Consider the following 27,888-nt stretch of genomic DNA (forward strand, 5'->3'; position numbering starts at 1 on the left):
GGAGAAGGGGAGGACATGTATGTGTGTGTGTGTGTGTGTGTGTGTGTGTGTGTGTGTGTGTGTGTGTGTGTGTATGTGTGTGTGATGGATGTGATCGTCTTGACTGTGCGTTGAGTAGCTGAGACCTGTCTTATCTTCACCTCATAATGCGCAGGCGTGATCCTATCTGAGCCCCGCAACAAAAAAAAAAAAAAAGAAGAAGAAGCTTTTACCATCACCATCTGAACTAGACGTCGTGCGCGCTGCTCCTCAAAGGAAGAGATCTGAGAGAGAGAGAGAGAGAGAGAGAGAGAGAGAGAGAGAGAGAGAGAAGGAGAGAGAGATTTTTTTTTTTGCAGATCGCATGCAAACACAGCCGCAGCATGAAGCTTTCTGTGACAGCTGATCCCTCCGAACAACACACTTCAACCTGTGGATAGTGCGGAGCGCGTCTGGTGGCCACCGGCCAGTCTCGGCTATCTGGGACGCTCTGCCTCCCTCCAGCCGGGCTTGTGCGCGTCTTCTCCCCCTCTCCTCCTCCTCCAACCCCCTCCTCCCCCGCTGGCTCCCCGCTCCGTGTCGGCGTGTTCGGTTTGACCTCAGCCGTGAGCAGGTATTCAGTTTATGAATGGCACTGACATGGAGGAAATACCGTTTCAGAAAGTCAAAACCAGGCGAAAGAGAAGTCACTGTCCACCGGGCGTCCCCTTGACCACCATCGTGTGCGAGGACGAGTTCGACTGCAAGGAGCTCGAGTCCCTCTTCCAGAACTACAACCTGAAGCTGGAGCAGACCTCCACCCTCAAAGCCCTGGCCGTGCTCATCTTCATGTCCTCGACGCTGGCCGTGGTGGAGTTGCTGTCCGGCCCCAGCCTCACCATCTCCAAGGGGTCCCATCCGGTGCACTGTGTCATCTTCGTGTCCCTCTTCATCGTAACTAATGTCAAGTACCTGCAAGTGACTCAGCTGCAGCAGATCGTCAACCTGACGCTGCTCTTCGGCTTCACCTTCTCGTTCCTCTGCTGTCCCTTCTCGCTCGGCGCGATGGGGCTGGAGCCCCCGACGTCCCCGGAGCAGGGCATGTGGCAGCTCATCCTGGTCACCTTCGTCGCCTATGCGCTCCTGCCCGTGCGGACGCTGCTGGCCGTCGTGTTGGGAATAATGGTCTCCATCTCGCATTTGATTGTGACCGCCACTTCTGTCACGGTGAAGACACAGAAACTGTGGAGAACGGTACGTGCAATGCTTTCACCTTCATCCGAGGGGGTTTCATGTGAATGTTTCACCTTGAATAAGCCTTTATTTAATAACCAGTCCAGCTTTCCTCTACATGCACATACAGTATAGTGACATATGATATAGACCCATGCAGTGGAAAACACTGTCAGGAGCTCAGATCAGCACCGAGGACAGCTCCCACCACTGTGGTTTGACTTGATGGGATTTGCTCAGGCTTTGATCAAATTTGACAAAAAAAAGTGTAATTCTGCCACAACCTGTTCTGGTGACAAAAAACTACCTCATGTCAACCATAAAGAAGAACTTCTGGTGGACAAACACAAAGTGAGACTGTGTTTCTAACCTAGGAATACAAAAACATCCCACCTGTATGCAGTTCTGTATGTGTACACTGGACTGACAAAATAAGTGAACAAGCAGTGTACACAAGCAGTGGTGATCCTAGTCTGCTGGGGCCCAAGGGAGAAAACAAATCCCAGGGTGCCCCTCCAACCAGCCTTCATCACCATGGTGTTAAAAATAGTCTGACACAAGGAAAAGTGTACACAATCCTAACCTTTTCACTTGTATTTCCAATTTCACGTTAGTAGATTTAGAGCGATCCAAACCTAAATTAGCAACTAAACAACTTCAGCGTTGTCATATTGTAAGGCCAGTGATCAGTAACACATAAAGCATTGACTTTAAAGGGGCTCTGTGTAACAAATTCTTAGTCAAATACATGTATTAATCACTTGTTATCGGCCCTATGTGAGCCGATTGTAACGTGATGTGAAAAATGAGACCTTGCCCGTCTATACGAGCCTGTGGACGATTTGTTGAAGCTGTTTAATGCTGCAGGACTGTGGGTTTCTTTGTGAAGGACTCGGGTCGGGTTTTTCAACGACAGTCCAAAGGATGTGGCTTGATTCACGTTCTCGAGCACCTCTCTCCGCTCTGCTGACAGAGAGCAACAGTAGCTAATGTTGCAAAGAGTAAAAAAAAACTAAATTGTCTAAAAACAAGCCTCATTTATCGGTCTCCTTTTGAGATGATTGAGTCTTAAAGGTGCAGTATGTAGGTTTGGGGAAGCTATTTTAATCACTGACAGATTATTTTGTTTGTTTGACTCAATAAACAAACTCTCTTTGTTATCATGACTGAATAAACTGAATAAACAAACTGACCTTAAAGGACAACACAATTCCATACTCTTTTACTTTGTTTATATGTGGCGGACCCTGCCGCCTTTCTAGCTTCAAACAGTGTTCTGGGGACATTATTTCCCTCTGAGAACAGCTTGTTTATTCCGTTATGTAAAAAATAAATATTTCTGAGTTTATATTATTTCCTCATTAATATTGTAAATGTTAAAATTCTGAGTTTGAATTTCTTCTCCCAAACTACGTAGTGCCCCTTTAAGTGTAATGAGATATTTTTGACTGGTAAGACTTCTACTACAGTGAGGTTATAGTGGACTACTGTATAGGACACAGCGGGTGGTCGTGCATACCTGAAGGCTCCTTAAAAGAAAACAAGGAAAGACAAAAAAAAAAAAAAAAGCAGTCTGTACTTGCTCACGGCTGTTTCCCCTAGGGATATGATTCAGTCCCAAAGGAGCTGGCTGGGAATGAAGAACAAGACTGACATCCTGAAGTAGGGCAAACAGAGGGGCACACACACACACACACACACACTCACACACACTTTCACTTTCACCACACTATATGCTTCAGTTGTGAAAAAGAGGGCAGAGTCATGCATGCCATTTCCCAAGCTGAAATAGAAATTGATACACTGCTCTCTGTACATTTATATCTTGGCACCTTTTTCTGTGACAATGAAACACTCTCTCTCTCTCTCTCTCTCTCTCTCTCTCTCACACACACACACACACACACACACACACACACACACACACACTCTCCCTCACACACATTTCAGACTGTCATCAGGTGTGAGGAAAGAAGATATGTCACATCAGTCAAACCCTCCAGGGGTAATGGAACATTTCTGCCTCCGTATGACACGAAGATTGTGCATTTCTTGGCAAAGGAAAATTGAGACGCGATCAGTTCATCACGCCCTCGGATGATGACAGCGTATTTGCCGAGGAGATTGTTTTTCCCTGTACGTAGGCTATGAGATACCTGCGTAGCCATGTGAAGGACAGTGTTAGCTGGACTACCAGAGATAGCTAATCCATTAAGCTTAGAGATGAGCTGTGTGGCATGACCCCGCGCAGCCCAGGCTCGCACCAACCACCCACCGAGGTCCCAGGCACTCAGCCTGCAGTACTGTCTGCTTTACCTGAAATATCTTATTACTGGAGCGACTGTCGTGGAGAATATAACTTGGTTGAAAAACTGGTTATTTCTCACTCCCTGCTCTTGAGTTGTTGTTGTTGTTGTTGTGTGCTGTCAAGAATATAGTCCATTCTTTTCACTGCCACATTTTATTGATACACTAACAAGTTTGGAGTTATGTGGCATTAGTTTACAACCTTGCATGTCTAGATAAAGCCGGCTTGGTTAAACAGAAGAAGGAGAACAACACGGATCAGCTATTATATTAGACCCTAATGCAAAACATAGTCAAACTATAACGGCTGCGATAAACAACAACCAAGCCCAGGAGTCTTTTATTTAAGTATAACAGTGAAAACATGAAACACTGTATATTCAATATGTTAGATACACGTTTGCAACCTTAAAGGTGCACTATGTAGTTTTGGGGGAGAATTTTGAATCAGAAGAGAAAGATTGATTTTTTTTTTTTAATGCTTTAACAAACTAAACTCTTAAAGGACAACACAACTTCATATCATTTTTACTTTGTGTACATGTGGTGGACCCTGCCACCTTTCTAGATTCAAACACTGTTCTGGAGACTTCCTCTGAGTACAGCTTGTTAATTCAGTTATGGAAAAAATGAATATTTCAGAGCTTGTATTATTACCTTATTAATATTCTTATTAAAACTCGTGGCCCTACAACACACACTGAAAACAGTCATTCTTCAACATAAAGGTTGTAATTTCCCAGGGAGCTACAGTATATCTTACTGTCATTGAATGCAACACATGAGGATCATTTATGGCTGTCCAGAGTCAAATTGGGGTTATCGCCACAGATAAGCAGAGGTGTGAGTGTTTTACACCACTCAACTCCGATGCCAACGTTTACTTACTCGCGGCTGTAGAGTAACTCGAGCATCGTCTGAACATGCCGATGCTCGCCAGCACTCCTGCCAAGCACAAAGACAGACCGCTGCTGCCAAAAACAGTCTTTTCAAGGCAATGCATTATTCATCGGACTGGGAAACATGCCTGTCTGCAGTGATAGAAGTTTGTTAAAGTTGAGAAGTTGTGTGTATACTGTGTAAAGCTTTGACAGTGTATTTATGATGCTCGCTGAAACACCAACGCCCTGAAATGACACTGTATTTTTTACAAGTGAAGAACAGTGTAATTTGTAATAGCTTTTCCTGAGGTCAAATACGCTCCACTGTTGACTCCAGCTTTAGAAAGAAACACTGATGATGAACGAGCCGAGATATAAAGAGAATGAATACCTTTATTCTTTACGAATATACAATTACTGCCCGGGGTGACAGCTTGCTTGTGTACACTCTAGAGGTGAATATAGGACCTTGTTTGGTTTGTGTACAAAGTCGCAGCCAGCGGACCTCCGTCAAGTAGAAAAAAAAATGCTCTTTTCTTTTGTGTCCTGCACAAGGTTGAAGCAGTCATGCTGCTGTGCATCCGCCGTGATGGATGAAGCAGGGCACGGATTCAGAAATGTTTTAATGTCACAGACCCCAAAATAGAGAAATATTAGGCCCCACCACCCTCTCGCCCATCTCTCATGTAGGAGGAGGTTTGTTGTTGTGGATTTAGTTTTCAATCATTTTGCTTCATACATGAGAGAATCCAAGTGAGACAAGTAAAACCTGTGTTTGGAATAGTGATCCATACAGTAGCTCTATACACTGGTTGCTATGAATCTAAGTAGTTAATTACAGAGCCCCGACCGATATTGGATTTTTGGAGGCCGATGCGATACTAAAAGAATCCGATATCGTTATGTCGGCTGATATATACATATCTTTTGTAATAATCTCACAAATGTGGTTATCGAGCGCTTGTCACAAAGATATGTAGCAGGGGCAGGATATGTTACAGTTTAACAATAAACTGTAGTGTCATCATATTCTGCATTATTATCTCTAAAAGAAAGTTTTCATATCAGCTCACGTCGGAAAAAAGAAATGGGGAATTAATTCTAAATACGTTCATAGAAAAAAAATCTCAAAAGATCTTCTACTTAAACCTCCGTTTAGGATACTTAAACCCTGGTTTCAGGACTTCAAAATGAGAGGCACGCTTTCACTGTCACTGTCTAATGAGCATGAGCATCATGTACGCACGTCAATCAAATGACATGTTGAAAATTTGATAATTTACTGTACATGTGTGAAACTACAAATCCTCTTCTCACATCTAAGGTTATTAAGCACACTCGTAGATAAAGTGTGAAGAGTGTATACAAACACACAAATTGTCTGATAGTCGGTACATTCACAGCGTCTCCTAATGACTGCCTAGCACCGTATGTGTCAGGAAATCAAATTTTTTTTTTCTCCTGTCTGCAGTTGGTTGCCAACACAGTGCTGTTCACCAGTGTCAACCTGTCAGGGCTGTTTGTGCGCATCCTGACAGAACGAGCCCAGAGGAAGGCCTTCCTGCAGGCTCGCAACTGCATCGAGGAGAGACTCCGCATGGAGGACGAGAACGAGAAACAGGTACGGGCACCTGAGCTCAAGCTATTGGTAAAATGAGATGTGTGTCTATGTTTTTTTTTTACCCCCACCCCCTCCCCCCCTCTCTTTCTTGTGCCGTGAGTCATTTCGACACATTATTCATTTCTGTTAGATTTCATGCCTCTATGTCTCGCACATTTTCTTATCGCTACTAACACTTTGTCCTATGATAACTTTGACTGTATGAATGTATATTTTAACTTACTTCTTTGCTCTCTCTCTCTCTCTTTCTCTCCCTCTGACACACACACACACACACACACACACACACACACACACACACACACACACACACGCTTACACACTCAGGAGCGCCTGCTAATGAGTCTGTTGCCCAGGAACGTAGCTATGGAGATGAAAGAGGATTTCCTGAAGCCCCCAGAAAGGATCTTTCACAAAATCTACATCCAGCGCCATGACAATGTCAGGTAGGATCCTCACATCAACACGACTGCAGACCAATCCCAGTGATATTTAAATCCCTCTTTGCTGTGGATTGTCTTAACTTATACCAATTTTAACAGTGGTCTTTAGTACAAAACTGTATTCTCCATGGGAGAAGTAGTGGCATAAACGCTGTCTCGATGCATCATGGCGCATGCTGAAAATGAACTGTATAACTTGACCAAACATGTCCTTTGGAAAGAACACTTAGGGCTACACAGTGTAGTGTGATCCGACCCAACAGTGTCCTAAAACATTAACAGCGCCCCAGGCTGCAAAAACTGAAACATTTAATTCTTCACGTTGAATATCGAGGGTTGGGCCCTGAGTCACTTCTTTGCTATCAGTCCTGAAAAGTCCAAAGACATAAGGCTTTCCTTTTGTTTAATATGGGGGGCAAATTTTGGAGAGAAATGCTATATGGGCAAAAAAAGGAAATAACCCAAATCCGATCATATTTCTCTGCGTTGAGGCTAACATGCCAGTGGTGCATATGCCAACTCCCTGGCTGTCATATCTCAGTAGCCCCTGGGGGAAACAAGGCTTTTGGAGTGAGGGATCCTACTGGGGAAATAGAAGGGCAGATTAAGTGATGCTTAGTGACGAGAAGTTCCCTCTGGTATTTTGTTATGTGCCGTACAGTTGCCAGCAGTTTGAGAGCGATGTGTTCTGTCTTAGGATTACTCTTTGCTAAAGGTTCATCGCTACCGCACATAAATTATCTCACAGTAGCACAATCTCTAGTTAATGGATATTCTCTCTATTGGATCCAGTGTCTCTCTTTGAGAATTTACAATAACTGCTTTTTCAGAGGACATTGGCTGCCGTACTGTATCAAAACAAAGCTGACACAATTTGTAGCAGAATTAGTTGGGAAAACCTTGATTGCTCAGTAAATCCCCAACTTCTTGCCTTCATGTCATCATCGATCCTCCCTCTCGGCCTTTTTTTACCTCACCTTTCTTCCTCCCAGCAAACACACCAGCTATTAATCAATTTTATGTCTCTGGGCTGGCCCTTCAGTTTGAGCTATTCTCCAGGTTTCTGCAAACTGCAAATATGTTGAATATGTTAATATGTTAAATGTAATCTTCTTTATCTGTGATAACACTGTGCTGATGGTCTGGTTAGATTTAGGTCCAAAAACTACTTGGTCAGGGTTAAGAAAAGATCATGTAGCGACTTGCCTGTGACACCATAAGCACAGCTGGAAATGGTCCTCATGTTATTGTTGTGTTATTGTTGCTCCTAGAATATTATAATTAATGTTGTTCCAGGGCCATCACTGCAAGTGACCAATCACACTGTTGTGACGTCATACAGAAGCTCTGTGACTCATGTCGGTGTTGCTCCTGGAACATCATAACTAATGTGGCTCCAGGAAGTCCAAATCTGGAGCGAGCTGTCATGGCTGAGTGTGTTATTTATTTACTTATTTGTCTTGGTTTCTTTTCACTTTTCTGTCGCTGTTTGGTTAGATTTAGGGAACTAAAATACTTGGTTAGGTTTAGGAAACTAAAATGCTTGGATAGGTATAGGGAACTAAAATACTTGGTTAGTTTTAAGAAACTAAAATGCTTGGATAGGTATAGGGAACTAAAATACTTGGTTAGGTTTGGGGAACTAAAATACTTGGTTTGGTCCAGGGAAGTAAAATGCTTGGATAGGTATAGGGAACTAAAATACTTGGTTAGGTTTGGGGAACTAAAATACTTGGTTTGGTCCAGGGAAGTAAAATACTTGGTTAGGTTTAGGGAACTAGAATACTTGTTTAGGTTTAGGGAACTAAAATACTTGGTTTAGTTCAGGTAACTTAAATGCTTGGTTAGGTATAGGGAACTAAAATACTCCATTAAGTTTAGGAAAATATGCTTTGGGTTAAAATACACCTTTTCACATCGTTAAACACGTGTCTGGAAGGATAACTTCTCCCATGTGTGTATTTTTCTGGTCTTTTTGCCCAAGTTGCTAAGCGATGACATTGCAAAACTATGATTGGTCGGTCTCACTGATGCTCCTGGTTCAACATTAATTATGATATTCCAGGAACAACACCAACACGGCCATATCAGATTGTGCGTCTCAAACAATGGTCTTGGCAGCGTCTCGTCCATCTCTCACACCACCACTACCCCCTCCTCTTCCTGACATGAAAATCCGCTCATATGATGTGATCTGAACCTGATATGACACGTATTGTGGAAGTATTGATATGATTCTTAAAAAACATACAAATGTAACATATTCATGGTTTGCAGAAATTTACAGTGCCAACAGATAGTCTCTTGATTGGGCTGGTTTAAGCACATTTAATGTCTTAATGTTGCTTATTTACTTTGGTCTTGTGTTATATTATTATTATTATTATGTCTAATTGTTACAGATTCATTAACATGTGAGCAGCATTTCAATGTTGGAGCTAATTTTACTACTTTATTTACGTTGGTTTAGTTTAACCTTAAGCAATGAATCATATTTTCTAAACTGATTATATGTTTTGCATGTTAATACTGTGTGAGATACATTCTCAGTAAAGTTCAAGTAAAGTACCTGGTAATCTTACTTGGTAAAGTACTTAAGTAAATGCACTTAGTTACAATCCAAAACTGCAGATCTGCAGAGTCACGACCTTCACTCTTCTGACACCTGCAGCTGTGAACAACCTTTTAACCCTTCACATGTAAACAGTATGTTAGAAAGCGTGGCGTTCTCTGCTCCATTCCCTGCAATCTATAAATTCTCTCCTCTTCATCATCTACTTTAATCTGCGTTTCTTACTGTATTGCCAGATCTCCTTTATCATGCTACAACATTTCCTCATTTCCTTTCCTTATCTTCTTCTCTTCCTCCTTTCTTCTGTATTCTCAGAGCAGCAGGGAGGCTTGAGGAGAAGGGTTTGCTTAGCCTCAGGATTAAGTTGCTACAGGGGATTAAATGCAATGGAGACTAAATTCTTGTTGCATAACGCTGTGTGTTTGCCTGTGCGTGTTGCGCACGTGTGTGCGCGCACGCACGGCGGTTAAATATGGACACATCTCAGTGGAGCTCTGCTGATTACTTTCGTGCCTTGAACTCCTTCAGATAGCGCCACCCTTTGAGAGTGATCTAGACTGGATGCAGACATGATTTATGTGATTTGGGCGGACTGTAATTAGAAAGTAAACAGTGTGCAGCACAATGTACTCCGAGTTTTCTTCATTACTTTCTGAGACTGTGGGCAGTGTTTGATCTGATTAAAATCCAGCCAGGGGGATATTGTAGTAATCACTCACTAAAAGAAAAAGAATATGACTCCAAAGTAACAAACGAGATATCAGAAATATCAGCCCCATATTGACTTAAAATGTTCATTATTTTTAGTGGTGGTAATACAGGAACTCATATATTTTCAAAAATGCTCTCGATTATGAGCATGCGCAGTTTAATATCACATCGTTGTTTCAATGGAAGAGCATTTCCTGCATGTGTATTTATAACGTTTCATTCCACCATCAGTTTAATGCGAGTTAAAGACAAATTCCCGCTGATGAAAATATTCACATTACGAAATAGACGTTATGTTGCTCAGATTGAAGGAAGCTTTATAAAAGGCTTTTTCAAGTTTGCGTCAAATAGAGTGCAACAGGGATGATGTATTTTGTAGGTTAACCCGGGAGTTAGCATCTCCCTGGTTCCCTCGACAAAAATGATACTCGCATGTTTTGTTCAGCAAGATAACAAACACCACTCTGATTATTTTTAAGGGCGTAAATGCGACCGCCAGAAGTAAAAGCGGACATTAGGCTATAAACAAACTACACTTTACGATAAATGTATCAATATACAAGTTGGAAAGTTCGAGTTAGAATACAACTAAAGTCCGCTTGTAAAGACATGAAGTAGATGAGTCTCTGTGTTCGGCATAATGGTGTCCCACGACAACCTCTCTAGTCTCATTTAGCCTCTTGTTAGCAACTGCCTTTTCGAAAGACACAAAGACACGCTTAAAAACTCACATGTGGGGTATTTACTGACATATTTTAAACATGATAACCTGTTAAACCTTAGACCTTATTTCAGGCATCCTAATAAAGTTGTATCTAAGTTCTATCTTATCTAAACCAAAAAGCCATTCAAAAAAACCCCACTGATTTTGAGACCAGGAAGTGCAAAAATGCAAAAATTCTTGCAGCACTCTAAAATGCCTAAAAACAAATGAGTTCACTGAAGAGAAACATCAGAAAAATCTAGAGTATGTCATTCTGTTTTAAATGTGACCTACTTGGGTCACTGATGTCTCCAGCAGCTCACTCATACAGTACTATCACAGATAAGTTACAGTTTCCCCTTCTAAAATGTGTGATTTGGATCTCTCACACTCTGCTGTGCTGGCCCCTTTATTGGCCTGACATCAGCACACACTGGGGTGTTCTGGGGCTCTGGAGGGGCCGGTCCAAACTTAACCCTTGAGTTGGCAAGAGGCTTGTCTTCCACTAATTGAAATAACGTCAGCCAAAATAACTCCAGTAATGCCTTCCACAGAGGGAAAACGGAGATTAACATACATAATTAGGGGAATAACTTTGCTCAAATATGTGCCAGTGGAGAGGAAATAATGGATGAGGGTCTGAGGGAGGTCGAATTAGACAATATTAGACATGAGAGAAGTTACCTTGGGGAAAATCATGTTTGTATTACATGGCTTAATCATTTGAATTTGCAGTGCTTTGCCTGCTGTAGATAATAGAGTTTACTGAGTCAGACACTTGCATTGGGGATGTGGTTTTGACCTTGAGCAGTGAATATAGTGCAGTACAGTACAGTAGGTTTGGTGATAGGCAAAGGCGAAACTTATAGCTGCTGCCAAGAGTGCTGCGGTGTTTGTTTTGAAGTTTTTGCTGGAGGATATTCAAAATCAGATACAGAAGTTCACAGCCTGCCATCTCTGCGCCTTTCAGTGCTCCAACTCATTAAAACAAAGTCTATCTCAAATATCTCTGGCAACGTACAGCGAGTCAACTAGTCGATGCTCTGTAGGTTAAAATAAGCCCCAGATGTATGTGGTATTAACTGCATGCTCGGTACACACTCATTGTGATTTAATGTCCCTGCCGGAGCACACGTGAATCTGGATACTAATTACCGAGTATTCTCATGTGTGCTAATGTATATTTACTAGATTTACGTACCTTTATGATGTGCTAAGCAGAACAAGCTGCTCATGTTCAAGGTACTTAATCATAAACATTTTTAAGAGCTGAAGATGCAGCAACACAACATTTGTGGCTTATTTTGAATTTAGCAGCATCTTTTGACCCATATAACAAGCTGATCGCAGAACATTTTCTACAGGCCGTCATGGCATGGTAGTATATTTTTGTGTCTTTCCTAATCAGGGACTATATCAGTGAAGTTTTCTGCTGAACATTCTGATTTAAAGGGCTGTTCTGTTGCATTTTTTTCCAACAAGGCCCACATCTCCCACTGTACAGTGTTGTGGCGCCTCGTACGTCATGAGTGCCTCATGTGAAAGCAGTGACAATGGTGCGCGTGTGGTTTAACTGGGGCCAAGAATAACTGAGGTCAGAGAAGTTCACGTGGGGTCACGAGACATTGGGACCATGCACTCAATGGGAGGCTCTCTGCAGCACGTTACCAGTTCAACATACAGCAGGGAGAGCACAAACTGAGACATGTGTCACTTTGCAGGAGGATGTGTGTGCAAGGCAACTATATTGGCGTTTAATATCACATCAGAGAAAGAGATTAGAGAGATCAGATCTTTTCATTTTTCCCACCGATATGAAATATGCTATAGCATCACTTCAGTTCTTGTCAGAGTTTTAGTGGCTTGAACTTTGAGTGTTTACTCCACCACAGTATTTAACGTTTCAAATATTTGTCAGCCGCAGATGGTCACCAATTAAAACATTCACACAAATTGAATCCGTTCCCCCTCGTTACCGTGACATCTGTGAGACAACAAAATGACATTTAGCAGCTCCTTCTTCGAGATCCAGCACTCTGTCACACTGCGAAGACTCCAGCCCACATGCAGACAGCGCCGCAGACATGCGAGTTGTTCAGGACAGCCAGAGTTTGATGACTAATCCCTTTCACACCCTCCGTCGCCACCTAGCACTCAGGGCGAATCCCTCATGGTAAAAGTTCCTGCTCCGCTCTGATGTAGATTGATAGTGAGTCGTCTCTCAGGGGCAGCGGGGCCATATTAAGACACCAGAGTTTTCAGCACAGGTAACCTTTCCTTCAGGGCCCGTTGTCAAGTTTTAATGAAACATGACAAATGAGCTCATCAGCAGAAATCACAAACAACACACACAAATGCATAGGGTTTTTAATGTTTTAAAAGTTTGGGCATATTTGTGGAAACAGTTTCCTTGGCTTTCTTGGCTTTGCAACAAGGCGCTGGTTTTGTACTTTTAGTAGTTTAAGACTTTTTATGATGCACACTACAGGCACACCAGACCTCAGACAACCAGTTTGAAAGGAGTCTTTCCTGCCACAGCACTTGAATAAATGCAAAGTTTAATGTTTAATGTTTGATTCACCTCATCTTTCTTGGTGTATTTGTATTTCTCTGTGCATTTGCATGATATCCTCCTCTCCCATGCCTATTAGAAGTCCATCTGCAGCCACTCCAAGTCAGTTGAAACCGCTGTGAATCCCAACTGTGTGCTCGCGTCAGTTTTAACAACGCGATTGGTGGATATGTTTCCCGGTTCAGCTGTGATGAAGCAGACGGTTGGCTTTTGGACTTTCCCGTGCAAAATGCTAGGCTAACTAGCTTCCACTCTGATGCAATAATTTTTTTTCCCAGGATTTTGCCTCTGATTGGCTTACCCTGATAATCTTTCCTTCGGCCTAACCAATCTCACTCATTAAGGCTAAACCTAACCAACCCAACCAACAAACGCAACAAGTATTAGCCAATCACAGGCAGAGGAGGGCAGGTAATGACTTCGCCACCCTGGGAAACTCAGACAGTGGAAGCCTCGCTCGTTACCATTACCTGATTGTCACAGCACAATACTTCTGTACACCTGTAAAAAAAAAGCATATATGAAAAAGAATTTTACTTTCAGTTCAACTTTGAACCTAAAGCACTTTCAGTCCAATATACCAGCTGTCAAAAGGGAATACAAGTTCACCTGGAGACGGTGACAGTGCCTTGTTGGTTGCATTATATCCCAGAACAGCTCCTCACCAGCTCCTAACAGGACATGTCTCCTCCTTGATCCCCATGAGAATGCTCTCGCTTCTATTTTGAGTCGCTCTGCTTGACTGCGCTGCCAGTCAGTTGGAGAACGGAGCAGACTCTCTCTCTCTGTTTTATTTCTTTTATTTTTTTTTGCTGCTGCAGGTCATTAATTTGAAAGTTTGACTTGTCTCTCTTTAATCATCCAAGGAGAGTGTTCAAATTGACTCCATCTCAGGCTTCCTTAATGTCATTTTAAACAAATTCCTGAGAGCTAATCTGATCAGGCTTCCACTAATTCTACTCTTTCTCTCTCTCTCTCTCTCTGTTGCAGCATCCTGTTTGCAGATATAGTCGGTTTCACCAGCCTGGCCTCCCAGTGCACGGCCCAGGAACTGGTTAAACTGCTGAATGAGCTGTTTGGAAAGTTTGATGAGCTCGCCACGGTGAGTCTGTTTCCCTTCCTTGAACACATATCCCTCAATTAGAGCCACTGTTGGCATAGAAAGCTGCTCTTTTTCTCTGTGTCTACATTTTGTCCAAATTTTGACGCGGGAAGGGTGTGTGTGTGTGTGTGTGTGTGTGTGTGTGTGTGTGTGTGTGTGTGTGTGCATGCACTGCTCAGGCCACAGGCAGTTGGCACATGCCACTATAGTACCAGCTTAGCATGATGTCACACTGAATAATGGAAGCCCATATGATGCTTAATATGATTATCCAGTGCTTCATTTGAGGAGGAGTTGACAGACCTTTTTAATCTAGGCCAGATTTACCCAGGGCTAAACCTCGCCTCCACTCGGGTAGTGTGAATGAACTCAATGAAGGGGCCACTGAGTTGCACTTGTTGTCCCAATCTCTCTTGGTTCGCATGTGTAAAAGATTTTCAGCTCTCCCATCTGTCTATATTTCTCCCTTTGTGATTTTGTTGCTGAAAATCCTCTCAACTTTCACTGTGAATTCGGCCGCTGCGGTTAATCTAGTCGCTCTCAAATGTGACGCCGTCAGTGGTCGCGCTGCAAAATCTTTTAATCAAAACACAGCAGGTACTATGACGTGCTTTTGCCTTAAGTTAATCAGAATCAGAGCACATCTCCAGACAAGGTGCAATATCCCTCCGTCTGCAACACTTTCAGTTTGGCTGACACGTACAGTATCTTTGTTTGGTGAGAAGGTTGAGCCCCTGCAGATCACCCTGCCACAGCCTTATCTACATGTAATCTGGCCTCTATTACTTACACTAGGCACATGCCCTTGTCAAATCCATTAATCCACAGGATTACAACTAACCCTTTTTTGCTTTCATAGAAGGTTTTACTTGGCTGTGTCGAGAGCTGCTATTTTTAGCTTGTTTGTTTACAGGCTCAAAATTAGAACTGACTAAAAAAGAGAGGGCCTCTCTCATCACGTGTCAAATAACTGTCATTACATTTCCAGATAAGTTGCTAACCAGACACCAGAATAAATGTTGGCAAAGTGTGACTGCTGATATGTTCAAGCTTTATATTTGTTTTACTTTGTGTGTTGGTTTAGTTATTTCCTGTTTTATTTTGTAGTTCTCTCCTCATGTGTCATGTTTTGCTTCTCACTTCCTCCCTTCATGCACATTAGGGCCTCGATGAAGTCCAAAAGCTCATTTGAAATTGTGCCTGCTGGGTCCATGTTTGGTCAATCCGTACCGTCACAGTTATGGAAATAGGACCCAAATGCAAACACACAAAGTCAGGCAGGTAACAGAACAAAAGGCAAGCTTTAATAAAGTAAGCTGTAATCCCAAAAGTCTTAAAAATACCAAATGCAAGAAGCGAAAGGCAAAAAATATGAAAACAAACCAATGAAGTGCTGGGAACTCGAGGAGAATACAGGACTGACACGAGGAAACAGAAAAGACAAACTGACAAAGAGTGAGAGAAAAACACAGGCTGAAATAGACAGGGAAAAAGCAAAACATGACACATGAGGAGAGAACTACAAAATCAAACAGGAAATAACTCAACCAAAAACTCAAACCATGACAATTGTATCTTGTGATAAACGCTGTAGTTATGGTCTGGTTAGGTTTGGGCACAAAAAACACTTGGTTAGGGTGAGGAAAAGATCATGATTTGGCTTAAAATACCTGTTTTTGTTGCCACAAACACGGCTGGAAATTGCCCTGAGGTCTTGTTAAAAGCAACAGTCGTTGTCGCCACAAACATGGATGCACATGTCCCGACTTCCTGTCAAAAATATTCAGTTTTTGTCGCCACAAAAGGGGTGTCACGTTTACAAATATTTTAGCTCTGCAGTCCCTATACAGTATCCAATTGTTTCACACTTGTTGAACAAATGTTGATGCACAGTCTTGAACTATGATCACTGGTTTGCCAGCCTTGTCGCCTGTAACCATCCCCTCCACATCCAGGCATGAAACGTCTCGCTGTTTTGATTCGAGCTGTCTCGTTCATTTGGTTACAACTGAATACATTGATCTGATTGGCTGCTAGCTGGGATCCTCGTGTTACACTGAAAGGCTGTCCGCAGCCGCCAAAACTGTCTTCAAACGTTCTAGCCTTGCCCTGACCCAAAGCCCCACTCATTCTGATCCATTTTGGCAGGAAGTGGCAGTGCCAGTGACTCATAGCCGTGGTCACTGTGGGCACTCAGACTCTTCTCGTTCCATATGAAGAGCGGGCGATGCCACATGGCCACTGGGCATCGTCTCATAATACCATTCCAGCACCATCCCCACACCACCTGTCCACTCTTTGGACTTGTCAAGCTGCATGGGAAGTGGGCCAGGAACGCAGTGTTCTCCTAAAGTGCTGTTGATGTAGTAGACCAAGTCTCCTCTCCTCTCCTCTCCTCTCCTCTCCTCTCCTCTCCTCTCCTCTCCTCTCCTCTCCTCTCCTCTCCTCTCCTCTCCTCAAGCTATCTGGCAAAATTTTTAACATAAACAAAGATTAGGCTGCAAAAAAATGACCCAAGCTTTATCAGAAAGCTTCCACTCACATTACAGTCTCATCTCGTTTTAACCCCAGGTAGCTTTCAAACACGTACACGAATTTCACATGCATCAGATAAAAATAGACATTTTTGTGATTGAGCATTTAGGAACAGTTTGCCACTTTTTCAACCTCATCTCCATATCAATTATCACTAGTGCACTATTTCTGGTTAGCTGTGTCAAAGAGGCTTTGATTTTACTCAGAAGTGTACTGGTGAGAATTTGAAACTCATTTTTTCTCTTCCGGCTGTGTGCAGCTAAAAACAAGTTTCATGCGGAGCACTTTCACTGCATCCTGGGTTTAGTGCTGCCCAAGACAATTGTGTTAAATACACATGTTGATAACGCCTGATGAGATATGTAGATTGTGAGCCTTTTCAGAGTGGACATTTCACTTAGAGGGAGAAAAAAAACCAATACTATTTCTCTCTTGCACTGTGCCATATTCAGTTGGGAGCGTAGCTTGAAAATTGAAGTTTACAGGGAACCCACTCACACTGATAAGTATTTGCTGTTTGATTCCCACCACCCACAAGAACACAAGCTGGGAGTAATTATAACTCTTCACCACCAGGCTGAGAATCTGCCGACTACCGCTGAGATCCAAGACAAGGGGCGCAAACATCTCAGGAAAGCTTTGAAACCTTATCACTATCCAAACTCGGTCCGTGTTGAAGTAGTGGAAATATAACACCGAGACTGGCTACACAGAATAGGCACATATTTATGTCGTACATGGCTTGGGAACTTTTCTGTGCGAGTCTAAATACAGGAAGCGTTAAAGATTAACATAGCCGTCACAATAATAATGACATTGTTTGCTTTTTAAGAAAGTGATAGAAGGGATAGATTTATTAAGAGAATGCAAATTAACACACCAACTGGTCGCCCCTCTCACACGATAAACACTTCCTCTCCCTGGCTGAGTTTCCCACAGTCTGTCCAGCACCCGAAACAACAGTTTCTGTTGTGAGAGGGACTCTGTGATTAATTTATGGTTGCCGTGATGCTATATAACATTAATAGCTCTGGACTGGATGTGCTTCTGTGTCTGTAAGCATGTGTGTGTATGCATGTGTGCATGTGCCGTCGCTGTTTCCATGGCAGACTTTCACAAAGCTTTTTCATTCTTGTCTCTCTTCTTTTCTCTCCTCTCGCAACACCTCCCTGCATCACAGCTTTAAGACTCCTCCGCTCCTTGTTTCTCGGCTCCTTGATTGACATGCAGCAGCCTACTTCCCTCAACTGTGTCTTTTATGCCCCGTGGTTCTCTGCACTCTCTTCCTCTCTCATGTTTCCATTTTTAGGACAGCTCAGTGATGTATCTATCTGCTGCCTCTTACTTCCTCGACAAGTCAGAGTTCCCTTTTTTCATTCACATATACGTATGACTGTGAAAGCTTACAAAAAGGCCTGCGCCACATGTGCTGTGCGTGAATGTGCGCTGCTGTTTACACAAAACGTGGCATATTTGTATCCCTGCACTGCAGAATATGAATGATAAGACAAGACATCTTGAAATAAGTAAATTTAGTCTGGAAATACTAAGTGCTCAAAGGTTTGAAATGAGTGGAAAATGCTGTTTTTTAGATCAAATTATTAGACTGGCTATAGCTCAGTAATAAGTGAATGCATTGGATTTTTAGAAAAATATTCTTTTTCTCATTCTTAAAGCTCGGGATGGTAAGATTTTAAAAACCAGTGAGAGCAAGCAAAATTTTCAAAGTATCCAACCAATAAAAATCCCACCTCCTCCCTTCAGCTGGGAGATAGCGGATGTGTTTACAGCTAGTTCGTTACGTTTCACAAGCTCTCTTAGCTTTTTTAGTCCAATAAATGCATAAATAAACAACTCTGTTAAATGCCACAATCATATAAACATAAGCAAAAAAGCCATCACGAACTTAACCTCAGTCTGGGTTAGCTTGGTTCAGGGGCTGTTTGCTTTGAGCTGATGTAAGCCGCTGCAGGAGGCTGTTGCTGCCACCGCAGCTCTGTTCGGCTCAGAGGGTGTGTGCTTTGTGCTAACGTTAGCCGCTGAAGGAGGCTGTTGCTGCCACCGCAGCTCTGTTTGACTCAGGGGCTGTATGCTTTATGCTAACGTTAGCAACTACAGGTATGTGTTGCTGCCACAGTGGTACTTTTTATTGGGCTCAGGGGCTGTGTGCTTTCTGGTTCTCTGTTAGCGGCTAAACAATGGCAATGTCACTGCCCCTGCTGCTCACTTGTTCTCTGGGCAAGAATGGTATATATGGAGCCTGTTTAACCAGTACATAACTCAATTTTAAGGTTTCCTGACTAATTGAGGCCTAATTCATGATCAATTTAAGAATATAAATGAGTTCAAAGATAGAAATGAGTAAATAACTTTTAAAACAAGATGATTAATCACATTATTTCAAATCAAGGAGCTCTTTGTAGTGTGTCACTTTTTACAACTATTTTTAAGCAAATAACACTCAACCCAAGAAGCATATCTGACATTTGATAGTGAGAACTATCATTCACTGTTTAGACATGATACTGTGAGTACATCATTTACTGTCAGAACTGACAGAGCAAAGACATGGTAACCTGATGTGGTGCAATGTCAGTCGTAATCTCTTTTTGTGAGGAAACAAGTTTTTGTAAAGATTGTGAAAGAAATTGAAATACACACAATTATATTCTCAAAGAAAGCGTAATTCTGCAAAAAGTTAACTTTAGGAAACCTTTTCCAAATCTAGACGTGATCATTTGTACATCTGCAGGTTTATATAATATAAAATCCTATGCCAAGAAAAATAGAACAAATACAAGTGGTTAGGAGGCTAATAAAAATTTGTGATATTTTTAAATTGAGCACAAGGACTGCTCACTGCCCACACTGTGACAGCTGCCTGCTGGAAAACCAAAGTCTGGGTGTAAACACAACTCAAATAACCCTGTTTGGGTTTCTCTCACGAGCAGGTGCAAGGATCACTGTCGAGTCCTGCAGTTTCCCCCTCAGGCGCCTGCGAGTGAGAAAACTGTGGACTGAAGCAAAACCCAAACCAAACAAGCAAGCTTCAGTTCTTGAGGGAGGAGTACGACAGGAAAAATGTTTCTGTTTCAAGAAAAAAAACAAAATCAAGATATGATGGCTGCCATTTCAGTGACCGTAAAGCATCTTGCACTTCCATAAGCTGGGGTCTAAAACTGAAGCAGTCATGGCAGAGAATTTGTTTATAAGTTGTAATAGCTTAATTGTATGTTTTTTATATCATTCCAAGAAAATGGTGTTCCTTATTTCCAATGCTATCTTTGAAAAGAAATATCTGAACACTGAGCGGTCGTTATCTGTCATATCCGCCATATCTGTTAAATATATCCATATAGGTTTACTTCACAGATCTCCAACAGCTGCTCACTCCAACCCACCAGGTTGTGGTGGGAGGAGGAAGTGTTGATATATTATTCATTTTGTTGTTGCACATAAATGATTGCATATGAATTCAAATCAATAAGAGAGCTGGTGACCAAAAGGAAAATATCCAGTCAGTGCAGCTCGAGAGAACTTTTTCAAAAACATTTTGCCCAACAGAGGCGCCTTGCAATGAATCATCGTCTGCCGATATTGATGAAATGTTGACTCGAAGTAATTCAACGAACCAAGGTAGACTCATTTTTCTTTCAAATCTATGTAATGTTCTGATATAGTATGCATAAAATAGTGTGAGTGCGTGAGAAAAGTGTTGAAAACACACGCTATAAATCTACACAGTCAAACAGCTGGAGACAGACAGCCTGTCCTTTCAACCACCCGAAGCTACAGGAGTGGAAACCCTAATCTTTGGCCTCATCAATAATGTGTACACAGCACTGATCTTTGTCTTTGTATGACAGACAAAGCACGGTGTGTACCGCTCTCTCCTTTGGGGCCTCATAGGAAATGAACTGCTGCCTCTCTCAGCTGGCTCATCTTTTCCTTCATCATCATTCACTGAATATTCCCCTTCCCTGTCTCTGTCCCTCTTTGTCTCCCTCTCTTTGTCTGTGCGCACCGAAGCGTTTGCTTATTTGCATCTCTGCAAGCGTATGGGTTTACTGTATGTAAGGTGCCTGGTAATACAGCTACACCTGCTCTAAATATAGTCTGACCTCAGCGAAAACAAAACAAAATATCCAAAATATATTGCCTGTGCTTCCTTTTCTAGTGGTAATAGGTGTCTGACTCTACCTGTGCTTAATACACTCTACTCATCTTTCTTCTTCGCTGATGACCACCCAGATTGCCCACAATGCTTCAGTCACATGACGGTGGTAATCCAGCTTGTGACTGAATCAGCTCCTAAGCCCTCACAGTGCAGATTAGCACAGGAAAAGTACAGAGTAGGAGACTCTATAAGTACCAGGGCTTTCCCTGCTTCCTGTAGCTTCAACCATGCCTCACTGTAGCACCATCTGCTACTGCTCCACTCTGACCTTAGTTAGAGACCTGAGTAACCTTTATTTATCTAATCAGGTATGTCCCATTGTGATCACTACATTTCATTTACATTAAAATATTACCAACAGTTACGTGATAGTCAATAGACCTCTTTTGGCTCCGTTCGAAAAAGTTTATATTGCCAAATAAAGATGTGGAAGACTTCAAACAAGGAAGTAAATACATTGAGACCGAGTTTCAGGACACCCAGTTTAAATGTTTAGGTAAATAGTTTTTCGACCTATGTGACTCATAAGTTGCTTTTGACACCCATTCTAGGCGTCTGTCAGAAATTGAGGGTCCATAGAGCTCCACCAACAGCAAGTATTCTCAAAATAAGTGAAGTTCAAAAAGAAGCTCTGCATTTTCAGTGGACGATATAGGGGAGAAAAAGACAACTTTGACGATAAGATATTTTGTTGTTATTTTAGCACCAAGCTCATTCCATTGACCAAAGGTTTTAAAAGGGTCATATGTATATCAGTACACCTCCACCAGCTGCATATTCCTGCCCTCTCTTCTTTCCGACAGCCAATTGACACATACACATCTTATTTTTAAAGGCTTAATCCAAAGACGAAAAGACATTTTCTAAAAAAAAGTGTAATATTTAATGTTCACAAGTCTTTCTGCTGTTCTCTTCTTCTAGCCAAGGAAATAAATTATCATATCTGCAATGCCCAGCATTGTTTTATTTCTCAAAAATGCTATAAAACATTGATATTTTTCAAGATATTGTTTTGTAGTTAGAAATTCCATTATCTTAACAACACTAATTCTGCACGAACATATTTATTAAATGTTATTAAGGGCCCATACTGAGCAAAGCATATTAAGATCTTAATTTATGTACAACAACTTCCTTACTTACTATCAATAAGCAGTAATAAGAAGGTTAGAAAACCATGAGGTAATGGCCTTGTAGCTGTAGAAGATGGTCATGCAGGATAAGGCATCCATGAGTGTTTTATAATGACTGATAAAGAGCCAAAATGCTACTAATATGCATGCTAATAGGTAACTGATTAATGGTTAATATGTGTTCCTTAACCTTAATTAATCAGCATGATGTTTATCTAAGTACCTAATTATTATATCTCAAATAATTTTGAGATCTTTTTGAATGAGATCAGTAGTTATTATTTCATTTTGGGATTCAAATATTTCCTAAAATATTTGAACAGAAGCTGCCTTTGTCAGAGCAGAACTACAAAGAGCTGCTCAACAGTCTACAATACTGCTGCTGAGTGCTTTTTACTTTATACCTTTGTGTCCAACATTATATTTTACATGACCGGCACGTGGTGGGCCTCCATGCCACGAAAGCATGACCGGCAAATATTTGCAGCCGACGATCACGAGCTGTCTCTCTTTTTCTGAAACTCACATGGCTCGCATGTTAAAAATAGAGCATCCATCTTGTCTTGTGCCCACCATTGTGCATAATTATGAGTCTTTGTGCTCGTCACATGCATGGCCAGCGATCCCATTACCTCCATGGAAACAATAAAGGGTTATGAGGAGGCATCCATGGTAAACCCGGTCTCCCTGGTAAAATGAGCGTCTGTTGCTCATATCCTCTAATAATGGGTTACGTTTGTGAGCCGCCTTTTCATGCCACTGCTTAGAGTGAGAGAGTGACTCACCTTATTCCCCAAAGTGAGGCTGAGCCGTTGATTTGGTGCTGCAGGTGTGGGAACCATTTCGGTGTTGTGTTGTTCAAGTTCAAAGTCTCGAGAATTTGCATGGGACAATGAACATGTGATCAGTCCATGTGTCATGGCTGTTGTGTTCTAACGGTCTTTTACTTTATTGACTGCCTCTGTCTCTCGGATTTTGTGCCAATATGTAAACCTATATATACATCGGACATGAGTCTTTGGTTGGGTACTGTTACTCCGTTGCCTCCAACATTTTTTGCAATTGGTCATTTCGAACCACACAGCAGGTGTTGCCAGCATGCTGTCTACTACCATGCTGGCATAAACACTTATTTATGCCAAGGTTATTTATGAGTTTCAGGCTTTTTTGTGCCCTTCTGTCAGCTTTGTTGTGGATCTCTAATATGCTCTAACCTATATCTTATAAATACTCATCTCTGTACTATGTTGCAGCCTATATATTCCACGAAATGTAGATGTGAAGGAGCAAAAGGATCATAGAGGCACACTATTGATCTTATCTCATCTAACTCTTGGCAAGAAGAGTTTACTGTTGTGTTGGTGTTTCACTGTGGCCAGCAGATTTTTGAAAAATGTTGTTGTTCACTTTATTCTAATGTTTCAAAGTACGTATAATCCCAAAAAATGTGCCAATATTGTCCGAAAGCTGTCATTACAAAATATCCATTGTGGCCTATAAGAACTGGAATTAATCGTACAACTTTTAAGAAAGTATATATCGTTAAACTCTTACATCACAAGTGTGATTAGCTTGAAATGTTTGGTGAAGACAGATTTTTTATGATGATGATGATGTTACACTTTAAGGTAAAAACCTTCCTATTTTGAAAGGCTATAACTCCTGCACCATGAACTCAATCGACCTTGTTACTTGCAGCAACGGGTAGCTTGAAGCGATACTTTATAAATTACACTGATGGATATGGATCGGTGTAATCAGTGTAATGGATAAACTATAATTAAATGTCAGAATTTTTTTAACACAAACAACACTGTTGCTGCAATTTTGATTGAGCTAGAAGAGTGATGCCTTTTGGTCCTGTTATAAAGGTTTTTAGTAATAAATGAGCCGACTATGATGATTAAAGGTTCATTTTGAATCCTGTGAAAGGCCAGAAGTGCTGTACCATGACTTGTTTTGTGAAGTTGATCTTGTTACTGATTGGCTGATTTCTTTTTTGAGGAAGATGTTGAATCACATGTAAGATCTTGTCCTACACGTGAATGTACATGTGAGAGTCATTGGCCAAAATGCACCTACCTTGGCGGTGGACGTGTGTTTTTTGGTGTCTTAGGTTCGTGCAGGGTTCTATACCACCCCTGAAATTTCACCTGCATAACTATGATGGTGTATGCTGCAGTACCACTTCGACCAAAGGAAGAATTATATAATAACTAGACCTACAGGCAGGTTTTAACGGTGTCCAAGCCCCCCATACAGGTCGCACCAATGGCCGTCAAGGAAATACAAGTCAAGATCAAAATCATGATGATGTTACATTTGTTTGATGTAAAGAAAAAGTCTTCTTCTTCTTCTATCTGAAGAACAGGATTTATAGGCCAGGGCATCCCTGCAGCACTACAGTACTTCATTATAACGCTGTTTTTTGGTTTGCAGGAGAACCACTGTCGCAGGATTAAAATCCTGGGGGATTGTTACTACTGTGTGTCTGGACTGACCCAACCCAAGACCGACCACGCCCACTGCTGTGTCGAGATGGGTCTGGACATGATCGACACCATAACGTGAGTGTTCATATTTGTTTGGGTCTTTCATTTCATATTGTTTTTTTTAATATATATATTGAAAGTGACATATCGAATTGTTTTATTGTTGTAATCTTTATCTGTCCATCTGTTCAACAGAATATGCTTTTGCACTAAAATCGTCCTTCTCATTGTTATTTGTTATCCAAACACACTGTTTAACTGAGTCCATGTTGAGAGATTTCCTTCAAGTAGAGCAAACTGCAGCCTGATTAGCCATGTGTGCTGCGATTTAATTCTAACACTGAACATTTGAGCGAGCAGAACCACAGTTGGGTGGGAGAAAAGGCTTTACTGGTGGAAGAAAATAAGCAATTTTACTGAGCTTGAAAGTGTTTCCTCTCTCTGCATAGCCTGCGTTGTTTGGAAGTGTGAAAAAAAGGACAAAAAGAAAGTGAGAGATTGAGATGCAGCAGAAGATAATATCAGATACTTTCATGACTTGACTGAAAGCCTGCTAATTAAGATTAGACTTTTTCCTCAACACTGATTAAATAGAAATGCTTAACTTAGCAGTCTGTTTTGTTCTTCCAGTCTATTTTGGGATGTTAGAGCAAAGTAGAGAATTTTTTGAAGACTTTTTTGTTCTTGACGGACTGACATACAGTATTTACAAAGAATGCCTGTAGTAACAGATTTGATCTTATTCTGAGTTCAGGACGTGTGTTCGTCGCCTGTATCTGACCTCAATCATCATACATAAATACTTCTTTTCTTGAATTGCCTAATTACAGATATACTGTCCATACTGATATGGATTTGATCCTACAACCTCACTCCAACCCTCCACGTGTTCTGCCCCTGCAGGTCAGTAGCCGAGGCCACTGAAGTCAACCTAAACATGCGCGTGGGCTTGCATACAGGTCGGGTGCTATGTGGAGTGCTGGGCCTCAGGAAATGGCAATATGATGTGTGGTCCAATGATGTGACCCTAGCCAATGTGATGGAGGCTGGAGGACTACCTGGGTAAGTACTGGACTTTTTTTTTTTTTTTTTTTTTACAAACCTCTACACCGATGAATACATTATTTATTTTTTTGGTGCTCTGGAAAAAGGATTGTAACTGATTATGGAAGCTAGAAGCAACTATTGAAACCTAGACACTACTGGTGAATAGAGTAAAAACTTTTAATTGATAGACATTTTCCCAGTTGATTACTTACATTAAGATGATTAAATTTTGCATTTAAGTTTTCTAAAAATTGTGTGTTTAAATATGCTAAACATTGGATAAAATTAGGTAAAATATTCTTGTTACATTTTGTTGACAATCTCTTTTTATCAGTCTATAAATCAGAGAATACTGTCAACAGCCATTAAAAATGCATTTTCCCCATATTTTTTGTATAAATTGTTAAATCAATCAGGCTCTGAGTGATATACTGTGTGAACAAATCCCTCAGTAAACCTCAGGAGCTATGGATAGGAATAAAACTGGATAGTTTGGTGTATGTAAGTGCTACTAAAGTGGAAATATCTGGCTCAGATTATGAGAAAAAATGGCTTAAATTCCATGCACTTTTAAACCGGGAATGAATAGGGTTAAAAATGTAAACATTGTAACAATGTTATGTGTTGAAAACTTGTATGCTGAAGTAAACATGTATGTAATGCTGTGATCCTCTCTCACTTAAGTTACATAGTGCAGAAACAAATGATGGGGGTGCAGAGACACCATTCACCCTATTACAAAACACTGTACCATCAAAATGATTTTGAATCTGTTATTTTATGGTAAAAATGTTACATAATGTTGCGTTATAAGCAGAATGACATTTTTTTTCAGTATCCTAAAGTAAGTCTTGTCATCTTTTCATTTTTGCAAATTGCCTACAGGAGCAAGATGTCAGCCCTCATGCCTCCTGTAAAACTCTTTTGCAGATGACCTGCCCTGAACAGTTTGTGCCAAAATGCACATAACTGCTGCTGCAGTGGCTATGAGTCTACTTGTCTTGTGTATATTATCCTGTCCTGCCTGTTCCTGTGCTCTGCAGGAAAGTCCACATCACCAGATCCACGCTGGAGTGCCTAAATGGAGATTATGAGGTGGAGCCTGGAAACGGACATGAAAGGAACGCCTTCCTCCAAAAACATGAAATTGAAACCTTCTTTATAGTGCCATCTCACCGACGGAAGGTATCGTATTGTAATACTGTGCTCACAAATTTATATTTAATATACTGTTTATTTCTATGAGCCTTTCGCAGAGGAAAATGATATGACAGCGTCAGTTTTATCTTCAGATAACCCTTCCTATAAGACGTTGGCCTTAGCTGAACCTTTTATCAGCTAGACAGTGTACTGTACACATTAGCAAAGCTTCTGCAGGTCGTATGCTAATCCATATTAACCGGAACTACTGCACGTGGTAAATCAGAGTAGGTTGACAAAGCAGGCTTATCTTGACCAGTGTTTGCCAAGATCTACAATAACACCATCCTTTAAATAGAAATATAGCTTCCATCATATGATGGAGCTGGCACACATTTGTTGTTGAGCCGATCTCACGTCCAGCCTATAATGGATTGGACTGGAGCTATAAAGAATAAGAAAACAGCCAGTGGCATCTTAAATCTGCACAGTCTGACAAACTAACAGAGATATGTGTGTGTGTGCACGTCAGTGCATACGCATTAATAACATGGACATCTCCAACAGATGTGCCACAAGCAGCTGGAGAGGGAATTTCAGTCTTGTTTCCTTTCCTTTCCTTTCCTTTCCTTTCCTTTCCTTTCCTTTCCCTTCCTTTCCTTTCCTCTCCTCTCCTCTCTCCCTCTCCTCATTATTTCTTGCAGCAGGTTTCATGTTATGAAAGATAAGGCTTTCACATAGGTTACATGAGTCCTTATGTGACCTGTGACATCCCAGTTGCGTGCTTTTTTATTTCTTTGATATGCAGGAGACTTTGCTAATCCTCTTAATGGAGCTGATGGTTAGACTTCATCAAAGACACAGTTCAGAGAAAGATGTGCCCTAACTAAGCTGTGTTGGATAGGCTTTTACCCATTTCTCTATTGTGCCATTCATTTCTCCTGCTTACTGACCAACCTCCAACCTTGTGTATCGAACAAAGCATATATTTCTTACATTTCCCCAAACTCTATGCTTAATCTACATCAGTCTTTCTAAAATAGCTTTAAGAAAGAGAAATGAGGGCAGCAAAGTCCTGAAACTATTAAAATCACCTAAGGGATTGACCTTATTTAAACCACTTTAGTTAAATTCCTGAGCCTGGTAATAGTGATTGCATGCGTGTGTGTGTGCACGAGCATGTGTGCGCATGCATACTGACAGTCCAATGCCTGTGCATGATTTCTAGACCCTTACATAATATATGTAACTGTGTGGGGTA

General features: G+C 41.4%; 1 protein-coding gene across 1 annotated transcript in view; it reads left to right on the forward strand.

Moving 5' to 3' along the window:
- The first annotated feature begins 603 nt into the window (after window positions 1–603).
- Window positions 604–27,888, forward strand: part of LOC141016976 (adenylate cyclase type 1-like) — a 38,524-nt gene continuing 11,239 nt past the window's right edge. Inside the window, exons 1-7 of the mRNA XM_073491589.1 lie at window positions 604–1,212; window positions 5,851–6,000; window positions 6,328–6,446; window positions 13,992–14,103; window positions 24,388–24,515; window positions 25,344–25,502; window positions 26,531–26,672. Coding sequence (XP_073347690.1) covers window positions 604–1,212; window positions 5,851–6,000; window positions 6,328–6,446; window positions 13,992–14,103; window positions 24,388–24,515; window positions 25,344–25,502; window positions 26,531–26,672 — 1,419 coding nt within the window. The remainder of the gene's footprint in view (window positions 1,213–5,850; window positions 6,001–6,327; window positions 6,447–13,991; window positions 14,104–24,387; window positions 24,516–25,343; window positions 25,503–26,530; window positions 26,673–27,888) is intronic.

This window comes from Pagrus major, chromosome 21 (genome assembly GCF_040436345.1).
Source record: "Pagrus major chromosome 21, Pma_NU_1.0".
NCBI lineage: Eukaryota > Metazoa > Chordata > Actinopteri > Spariformes > Sparidae > Pagrus > Pagrus major.